The sequence below is a fragment of the Pteropus medius genome, unplaced genomic scaffold (assembly GCF_902729225.1).
Source record: "Pteropus medius unplaced genomic scaffold, Ma_sr-lr_union100, whole genome shotgun sequence".
NCBI classification, from domain to species: domain Eukaryota; kingdom Metazoa; phylum Chordata; class Mammalia; order Chiroptera; family Pteropodidae; genus Pteropus; species Pteropus medius.
This window is the reverse complement of record NW_024354503.1, coordinates 12,853,300-12,863,840: the sequence shown is the minus strand read 5'-3', so window position 1 is coordinate 12,863,840 and position 10,541 is coordinate 12,853,300. Positions and strand designations below refer to the sequence as shown.

General features: G+C 40.7%; 1 protein-coding gene across 4 annotated transcripts in view; it reads right to left on the bottom strand.

Annotated features, from left to right (window-relative positions):
* Positions 1-4,117: 4,117 nt before the first annotated feature.
* RCAN2 (regulator of calcineurin 2) overlaps positions 4,118-10,541 on the bottom strand; it is a 233,160-nt gene continuing 226,736 nt past the window's right edge. For all 4 annotated transcript variants that reach the window (XM_039854587.1, XM_039854586.1, XM_039854585.1 and 1 more), the window contains one exon: positions 4,118-6,675. In XM_039854587.1, coding sequence (XP_039710521.1) covers positions 6,515-6,675 — 161 coding nt within the window. In that variant the 3' untranslated portion in view covers positions 4,118-6,514. The remainder of the gene's footprint in view (positions 6,676-10,541) is intronic.

Genomic DNA, 10,541 nt, shown 5'->3' with positions numbered 1-10,541 from the left:
GAGATAGGTACTAATATCCTGCCCTTGGCAGATGTGTATATCAACACTTAGACTAAGAAACTTGCAAAAGACAACAAGTTTACTAAGTAGCAGAGGTGGGGTCATCAAAATTTGTGAACTTAGTCACTGATAATAATCACTACTGTTATTAGTATTATCTTGTTAAGTCCTCATGACAAAGGTGGGGTATTTTGCCCATTTTACAGGAAAGGAAACCGAGTTTCAGGGACTTTAGTAACTTGCCTAAAGTCATGTACACAATCTCTATCCCTTGCCTATACACAAGGCTGGGCTAAGGGTGGTACCCAGGGCAGAATTTAGGTCCTGATCTCTGGGCCACAGACCCCTCTGTGTTTTTCATAAGGGCCCCTGAGAGCAGCGGAACAGGTGTTCACCGTCCTCCTCACACCGCAGCGGTGTGGGAGAAGCCTTCCTTCCTGCACCGTGGGACTTGTTAGCAGCACTCTTCCACCCACCCTGCAGTTAGCCGTACAGCACAGAGAAAGCGTGGAATGGAGCTTCGCTGTGTTGCTTTTGGAAAAGCTACTAACCCCTGTTATGACTGATCCATATTAGGAATGCAAAGGCAATGGGCAGATGGAAAAGAGTTGTACAATTCTAGAGATCACATGATGGAGAGAAGGCTACTAAAGTTGTGTTAGGTTAGTTTCTCTGAGACACAGACTCTGAGGGGGAGATGTGAATTTAGGAAGTTTATTGGGGAGCCTATAGTGTCTCAACTTGTGTCGGTGTGAGGGAAGTATGTTTAGGGAGAGGGAAGAGTTGAACTGAGATACAGAGGCCTCACCAAACCCACAAGTAGCTCTGGGGCTGAGTGGCCTTCCAAAGTTGTTGGACAAAGACTTCCCACTCCCACATGACCAGTCACTGCACGTAGGCTCTCTCTAGGGTGTGACCTTGAGTGAATGGGGGATCTCTCCAGATGAGTGCAACGCCTCAGTATATGGAGGCATAAGTGCCTCCACCCCGAAGGAGCATCTGGGACTCATACCACAGCACCCACTATAGCACATTACATGGTCTATCAGGTGCTGAGCTTGGCAGCATTATGGAAACATAAATCTTGCTCTAAGAATAAAATGGCGCCATAGGCAAATCAAAACTCTGTTTGGGGAGCAATAATGATTTCACTAATGACTGCAGCTTGTCAAGGAGGCCCCAAGTCCTACCCAGCCCTAAAAGTTTTCAAACTCAGTTACTGGATAAGAATAGAAAATAGTACAAAAGAGCCAAGGGGGTATGGTGCATGAAAACTTTTAGCACAGAATATTTCAACCATTTCAGCCTGTACTGAGTTTCTCATTTCCAACTTATATCAAATGCACTTGGATACACACACATGTGCACATGCATGCACACACACACACACACACGCACAGGAACAGACAATCTTGGAAGTGGCTTTCTTTTAGAGACATAAAATCTCCTGAATCAACTCCAATCACATTTCCCCAGACTATCTTTGAAAGGAATGGATGAATGAGTTTGACAGAAAACTTTTTGCTTGAAATTTCCTCTTTCTCAAATTGCATAAATTTAAGGGGAAAGTCTGCCAAGTGTTCAATGATGCTCTGCATGGTGGCTTCTGGCAGGAACACTGTGTACCAGCAGCTAAATGAATGTTTTCCTGAACCACTGACTTATCATTCTTTATCACCTGCTCTGTTCCCCCTTGCCTGCGCCAAGGCCTTCTAAATGACTTGGGGAGGGATAGAAAATAAAACAACTTTTTTAGAATCGTGAAAAACATTGCATATTGACGTTGGTTGCTGAGAATTCATTTGGTAGATAAGACTGCAGTGAGGAACACAGCTAATCAAAGCTATCTTTTCAAGCCTAAAGTGGACAGTAGGGGGTCAAGCCCCGATGCTAGAGTATCTAGACATTTGGGGCTATAGATTTGTGGTAGGAATCATCTATTAGAACAGAATGTCTTACAAGATGAATTGAGTCAGAGTCATATAATTCCTCTGCTGAAGCCCTTCTCATTGTGCTTAAAATAAATTCCAATCCCTCAGCTTGGCCTACCAAGCTCTACAGAGCCCAGACCTGAAATCCTTTCCCAGCCTCATTTGGGGCCACACTCATTCTTTGTGCTTCTGCCATAGTGATGACATCCTTTAGGTTCCTCCAACATGAGGAGGCCTTCTTGAACCCATGGACTTCACCCCTACTGCCTGGAATGCTCTTCTAGCATTTCGGTGGCCAGTTCCTTCCATGTCACCTCTTTGGAGAGCCTTCCCTGACCATGATCCTTCACTTTTATTTTCTATTCTCATAATGCATTCTTGCTTTTCTTCACTGTGCTTATCTATCAGAATTTGTAATTCTTTCTCGACTTATTTCTTTGTTTATTGTCTCTTTCCCACACTCTATTCTATTTTCTGAAATGGCAGGGACAATATCCACCTTGTTCACCGCTGGAAAACCAATTTCAGGCACATGGTAAGTTCCTGGTAAATATTCATCACGTGAATGAACAGTTCCTCATCCAGTGCTTAACTTCTATGCTTTCTATTTTATAAAGTATTCATTTATAGATTTGAATATATGGAAGGCTTTGTATATATGAAAATGTCTCACAGACATAAGATGGATGTGTTTTTAGGATGAGGGGACATTCCAAATTATTTTCACTCCTTCCTTTTGTTCTCATAGTAGTTTTGTTTCAGTTGAAGTATAATTTACATATGGTCTGTTGCTCGCATTTTAAATGAATTTTACATATGTATACCTCCCTGGAGATCTAGAAAGAGATGTAGAATGTTTACAGCACCCCAGGAGGGTCCAATGTGTCCCCTTCCAGTCAATACCTTCCAAAAGGTGACCATTATTATAATTTCTATCACTATAAGTCAGTTCTGACAACTTCTTAACATCATAAATGGAGTCGTACATACATCATATACTCTTTCATATCTGTCTTTTTTTAGTCAAAAGTATGATTTTGAGATCCACCATATTGTTATATGTCTCAGTAATCTTTTTATTGCTTTATAATATTCCTTCGTGTGAATATAATGCAGCTTATTTATCCCTTCTACAATTGAAGAACATTTGGTTTGTATCCAGTTGACAGCTATTATAAGCAATGCTGCCGGGGACATTATTGTAGAAGTCCTTTGGTAGAGATGAAAACTCGTATCTACTGCGTGTATGTCCTAGAGCGGAATGGCTCCCTGGTAGGCATATGTTTAGCCTTGGTATATACTACCAGTGTTCCAAAGTGGTATTCCCGGCATAGACTCCTCCTTGCTCTATATTGTCACTAGCATATTTTCCCATATTTGATTTTGGCCATTCTGATAGGGGTGTGGTATATACCTTTGAGATTTCAACTTGCCTTTCTCTGACGAAAAATGATGTTGAACCCTTTTTTAATGTTTATGGGCTCTGTGGGTATTTCAGGTGAGTGTATGCATGAATTGTCTATATATGTGAAGTTCCTGTTTAAGTATTTTGACTATTTAAAAAAAATGAAATGAATTGTCTTTTTTCTTATTGATTTATAGAAGTTTTGTTTTTGTTTTTTTACATTTTCGGTATGAGTTATTTAACAACTACATCTATTGCAAATATCTTCTCCCAGTCTGTGGTTTTCCTTTTCATTCTCCTAATGGTGCAATTTCATGAGCAGATGCTCTTAATTTTAATGAAATACAATGTATTGATCTTTTATTTTATGATAGTGCTTTTTTTGTGTTCTAGGTAACAAATTTTTGCCTACTTTGGTTCTCTTATAGTGTTTTAAGCTAAAGAATAGAGTTGGGTAGATATTAAAAGAGGGTCCTAGTACACTTGAAGTGGCTTTTAGGAGCAAGATGGTGATCGCATGACAATAAAACGGGACTCTCCCACTTGCCCCTGTCAGAGCCCAGCCGATTCTTCCAGGTCTTGCTCAAATGCCTCTTCCCTCGTGAGACGGCTGCCAGCCAGCTCCCACTCTGCTCATTTCAGGAAGAACTCAAATGAGTTAACCTCATCTTTGGGTAATGTCTTAGAAATATTATAGGCTGGATGCCACTCCTCCACAGTTACTACTCAAAAATTTCCATCTCAAGCCGACAACACAAAAATTACACCACATGGACAAAGAGTCATTTACCAGATATATTTGAAGTCTAAGCTCTTTGAGCTATACACGTGCACAAATGATTCAGTTGGTGGAAATCTCCCCATTCCCCGCCATATTTAAACTTTTCAAACTTAAAATAGTGCTAAAGAGGTTTGCATAATGTGCATCATGGAAATGCTGAGGCAATTCTGACATTCACAGTGCTAGGAGCTTTCGGTGAAATACTTCAAGGAGTTTTCCTGCTTCTTATCACTCCCCTGGGAAAAGTTCCTCTTCCCCCCTCCAAAATCCAACTTAACGAAATAATTACTGAATCTGAGACAGATTAACATTGCCATTTTGCATTAAATTTCACCAAGACTTAATACTTAGGTCGTACACGCCACTGAATCTTTATTTTATGCCTAAACAGAACAGTCATTTCAAGTTTTACTAAATTTGGTCGGAAATGTCGGATGTATCTGTTTTAAAACATTTAAAAATCATTTCCAAATATTTTCTCATCCAGATTTCTTTAGAACCTGCATCCTAAAAATTCTGAATAGCTTAAAAATTAAATAACTCTCAGATGACAGATTCAGCAGAAAATGGCTGATACCGGCTGGTCTCCGTTCATCTCAATGGCTGAGGGCAACATTTCTTCCACTAGAGGGCAATATTTCTCCACTATTAATCTAGTCTTTCCTTTGTCGATGAAAAACCAAAAATCTCCACAGCAAAGGAAAGTCAAAGCATTTGCTTATTAAACTCCTCAGATTTTATTACTAAAAGGAACCTTCATTTTTCTTTTGGAAACTCAGGATTTTACAGGCAATGCTGTCCTCAGTTTCACCTGTACTGTGTCCAGTACTATATTGCTATATTCACAGTAGAACGGACTTTAATTTCTGCGTGATCAATCTAAGTTTCTGATAAAACTAACATACACCTTAGTCAAAAACCACAATAATCCTTCCATCAGTTGGCTGTGTTATTGTTCTTGGGTGTTTTTCTGAGGCTTGGGTAATGAAAGTATTTCCCCACTCCGTCGTAATTAGCGTTTACTTCTAAAGTAATTCATTAATGTACAGAAGTAGATGGCACATATAGCAGAAGGTAATGGTTCTATAGGTGTATCTTCTGTAATGCACTTTGGGCTAGAGAAATAGAAAAATCACATGTAACGAAAACTAATAAGTTTTTGAGCAATATGGGCATTGCATGAGTAGGATCAGCATACGTTAATCTGTCATCCTTTCCTTTTTAATATACTCAGTGGCTGCTACGTTCTGGAGATTCAGGTTCATCCAAATTGTCTACAACTGACATTTGCATTTTCACTTTATTTAAAAACACGTAATCTTGATGGCAAAGATGTTGGCTAATCATTTATATATTGGCATGAGAAGTTTTGTGATCTTTCAAAATTCAGCACTATCCATAATAGAGCGTAATATTATCAGATTATCTGTATTAGTATATGAATGCATTCATAAGCAATGCACATATTATGCTTTTAAGCAGCTAATGGCTGAACAATCACTAAATAAAAAACATCCAGATTTTAAAAGCACAGCTGAAACATTTGTACAAATATACAAAGAGAAAAACAATCGTTCAGACACCATGAAACTTTTGTAATAAATAGGTTTGTCTGAAATCGGTCTCTATCACCCTGGACAAGCCTCCCCAGTGAGGCTGGGAAAGTCCTATATGGAAGTGGTGTTCAAAATCTACTGAGGAGTATCTTTGGGGCCAAGCTCAGGTTTGCCTTCAAGAATTTTAACAGAGTTGTGAAGTATTGACTTGAAATAGTGAACATACCCAGGCTTGTTGAGCTGGACGACACTGATAATTTTCCTAATCTAAATAGGACATGGCTGGATGCTGACAATCTGTGAGTTATAGTATCTCCTCAAATCATGAAAATAAATGCTGGTGATCATGCATGTCCTGGGAATGTCGGGATGCAGAGGACTGAGTGAGACCAGATAGGAATATCTCATGCAGTCAAGTTTACTTATGGTCCTACTTAAGTGGCCAGGAAAAAAACAACACATACACATCAGGACTGGGACCGAAACAGCTCACAAACAACATAGGTGCTATTTGTAACTGATGTCTCTGGCTTGGATCACCATGAGAGAATGGAGATATAGACTGTGCTGATTGTTTATTAAGAAAATACTACTTTTTTTCTCTATAACCTTCTAAATAATGGATTATACTTTATGAATATGATATGATCAGGAAACGTATTACCTTTTCCTAGCCCTTTTGTCCGAGAGGCTTGATTACAAGGAAGGAATCTCAAACAACCAAACACCCAGGGATTTAAAGGCAATTCTTTTTTTTTTTTTTTTTTTCCGACAAAACAACAGGGGGGAAAAAGCATGATAAAGAAGAGACAGATATTATCGTTGAGGCTGAGCGGTGAGCTCAGTTGGACACGGAAGGTGGCAGGCCAGGACGCCGGGTTTGGATGATTTTTGGCTTTGGGGAAGTCTTTGGATCCTCCTCCTCCTCGATGTCACTGTCACACACGTGCACGACGACACTTGGGGTGGACTCAGTCCCTGCATGGAGTTCGTACTTCTCTCCTAAAAAGCAAGAAAAGTAGGGGTAAGAAAGGCAGAGGGCTTTTAAAACAGGTTCTTTGGTGAGGTTTGCTTAGGAAGTGAGAACAATTTACAGTGTCTCAGGAAACCTGGGCTCTTGCCCACGGATAGCACGGGGCACTGGAAAAAGGAGTGACATGGATCTGTCATTGTATCCCAGCCCTACCACCTATCAACGATACAACACCGAATAGGCCACTAAACCTCTTTGAGCTTCAGGTTCTCAACCTTGAATGTAGAAAATGGCAATTCCTCTACTCCATAGGGCTATGGCAAGGACTGAATGGGTCTGGCAGTTAGTTTTTCATTTCTCTTCCACTTCTGAGCATTGCTGCTAATTGCTGAGTAACCCTGAGCCAATTACTTTATTCTTTATCTTTTGGATAAGGCAGTCTGTAAGTTCTCCTCCGGGTGTATATGTCTCATAGCAAGAGTTGCCCCAGGATGGAATAAGGTGGGATCATTGCTTATCTGGGATTTGCAGTAGCTATTGGGTAGCTGGGTTAGATAACTATCAAGGTCTCTTCCAGTCCTAAGAGTCTATCGTTCTTGACTTGCTCATCTTACGATCAAACTGCTGTTAGCAGACAGGTTTCCTGTCTTTGTTTCACTTCCGTAGGTATTTATTGAGCATTTCCCATGGTCTGGCCCATTATTAGTCATAAAGGCTATGAAGCACAATATATATATGCTTTTTATGAGAGCACAGCCCAGTGGTGGCATCTGGAAACAGAAAGTGTTCCAATATTCCATGGTAAGTACTGGGATGGCAGTATATGTCAAGGACTATGGTACCAAATTATAAGGAGCAAGTAATTCTAAAAGGCTTCCTAGTGGAGGTGACAATCGACCTAGGTCTAAGAGACAAGTAGAAGACCAAAAGGGGTTGGGGCAGGAAAAACAGGCATTTTCAGTCTGCATGCTTGTAATTTCTCAACTGCTGACATGTTCTACTTAATCTTCTTCTGACGTCCTATTCTTTATTTCCCATCCTTCAGGCATCAACACAAAACTCTGTAGGCAATGTCTCCCAGACATCTTCCTGGTCAGTGATTCCCCGGGTCTCAATCGAGTCTTAATTTTTGAGAGTAGGACAGAAGATCGCACAGTCTCATCAATCTTTTATAGTATTACCTCTATCAGTTTCCTGTTTGCTTTGGTCAAACTGGTTTACCTGTTGGCTCCTAATCATGACAGCCATATTTTTGTATCCACCAGACTAACTACTTTTATTTGGCATAGCATCACCTCTCTTTCTGAGATTCTCTAAATCCTGAACACCACCCAGTCCAGGAACCGTGCCTGTTATCCTTAGTCTGTAGTGGAAAGTACTCTTTCTGGGAGGCTAGAGAAAATATTGTCAGTTTCAGGTCCAGGGTACTATTTATGTGCTACTGTGCACACCTTTGTGATAACAGCAAACTCTTGCAATGTACATTGTTAAATTCTGGTTGCTGACATAAGGGAATGAGGAGCACTGATAATACAGTAAGTATCAAAGCTCTTCTAAGTCATGCCGGGAAGGATGTAAACATTCAGAGTGAGCTATTGTTATGGGTTGAATAATGTTCGCCCAAAAGATGTTGAAATCCTAATTTCCAGTGCCCTTTCTGGAATTAGGGTCTTTGCAGATGATTACGTTAAAATGAGGCCATTAAGATGGGCTCTACTTCAAAATGACTGGTGTCCCTATAAAAAAGGAGAAATTAGGATGCAGGCGCTCATATGTACAGGGAGGATGCCATGAGAAGATCAGAGTTATGGTTGCCACAGCCAAGGAACTGCTAGAAGCTAGAAGAGAGGCCGGAAACAGGTCCTTCCCTAGTATCTTCAGAGGGAGCATGGTCCTATCAACACCCTGATATCATACTTCTAACCTCCAGAACTGGAGTCAATCAATTTTAGTTGCTTAAGCCACTCAGTTTGTGATACCTTGGTATAGCAGCCTTAGAAAACTAATATAGCCATACCCTGCTAAGAGTGTTCTCTTTCTGTTAAGATTCAGAGACGTCTTTATTGGACCCTCCCCAGACTTACCATCCTGGTGTGTAGAGCAAAGGCTTTCCAGGGTGAGGGCAACAAATATTTCACAAACATGGAGCATTACACCTACAGTATTTCCCTGGAAATTGGCAGTAGCGAAAAGGGATAGAACTAGCCAGAGCCATAGAAATATGGCTCAAAAAGACTATAATTTAAAGTCTAGATTTGGTGAAAATTGTAGGTAAAGAGAGTTGTGTCAACAAATATTAAATCTCTCACAAAAGCAGACCAGTTTGGAATCAGGAGAGGACAGTGACAAAAATGGGGGACACGGGGCAAAACCAGGAAGGAGATACTTGACTAGATCACTCATGCTACGCTTTGCTTGTCCCTCATGGAAAACAAGAATTGATAGTTAGCACTAACCTAACCTCACTGTCATCCACTCTGAAGATATTATCTTACATATACTTAGCAGTTGTGGTGCTACTTACAGCTCATTTAATTGTGTTTGTTCTGTTCTCCTTAAAATATTCTGTCGTTTTTATCAAAATTTATTTTTATCAATATCTGAAGAACCACTTCAGATATTGCTAAGGAGAAGAACCTACATGAAACTGGCTTTACCTGAGAGTTGCATAAAAGGCTCTGGGCCAGGGGTGGGCAGAGCTGGTTGGTGGCATCTCTGAGCACTGATTCTCAAACACCTGACAACTTACTTAGGGGTGCTTGTTAAAAACAAAATTTATCAATATGAGGATGAAACCCTGAAAATTTAAGTGAGTGACACCTGCATTGGTAGTCCTCATTCCCAGGTGTTTCTCAGTGTTTCAGTGTCTGGGTGGTCACTGTTACAGGGCTTTGCGTGCAGGCAGGAGGGCACTGGCATACACATAATGTGCCCCCTCCCTATGCATCATGATTTTTCATTTGAAAATGATAACAGTGCCGGTAGAAGGTAATGCAGGGAGAGACATCAAGGACACATAAAGGAAAAGAAGCAAGGAATCCAGATCAGCTCTGCAGTCACTCCCGGCCATCAGCACTCGTTAATCTTTGATGTTCTCATCTATGTTGCTGGAAGAACAGGAAGTCCCTCAAAATTCCGTAGCAAACAGTGACTGAGTTCATTTTATCCAGGGTTTCTAAAATTTTCTCTTTTCTTCAGGAGCGCTTTGCAATACTGAATGAGAGACTCTCTCCAACAAGAGACAGAGGAAGAAATGGCTTCTGAGTAATTAAATGAGGCGGTCCCTGTTTTTGCGGGTAGGACTTGTTCCGCATGTTTGGAGAAGCAGCGCCTTCTGAAGGAACAGTAGTGGCCTCCACAGCCCCATTCACGGCTCTGACAGTCGTGGCACAAGGATGAAGGGGATGGCAGTCTCTTGTCCTCTGATGTGGGGATGATAGACAAGAATCTGCCATAGCAGAGTAAATGTGGAGATTGTGGGATGTGGTGGTGAGGTGGTGACACACGCACCTTGGCCAGAGAGCTGACCAGACACCCTGACCCCTTCCTCATCTGTTGGTAAGAAGCTAGCTTTAAAAAAAAAAGTAGTAAAATATACATAATAAAATAAGCCTTTTGAGTAAACTATGTGTTTGCCCTGGCTTGGATAAAGAACATTCCCTTAAAGATCCCTTTCCTTGTAATCTATTTGCTGCTTCAAAAGCCGATGATTCCCCCTCAGTCTAGGTGTGCAGATCAACTTTCGCATCAAATTAACAAAGTCATATTGCTTGGTAGTAGAGATATTTTATTGCTGTGGTCCCATTAACTTTGACATTTCACTGTTCTATTTTTGAAAACTCTCTTACTATCAAAATCCAGCAAATCTTAACAGCTGCTGAGAGCCTACAAAAAA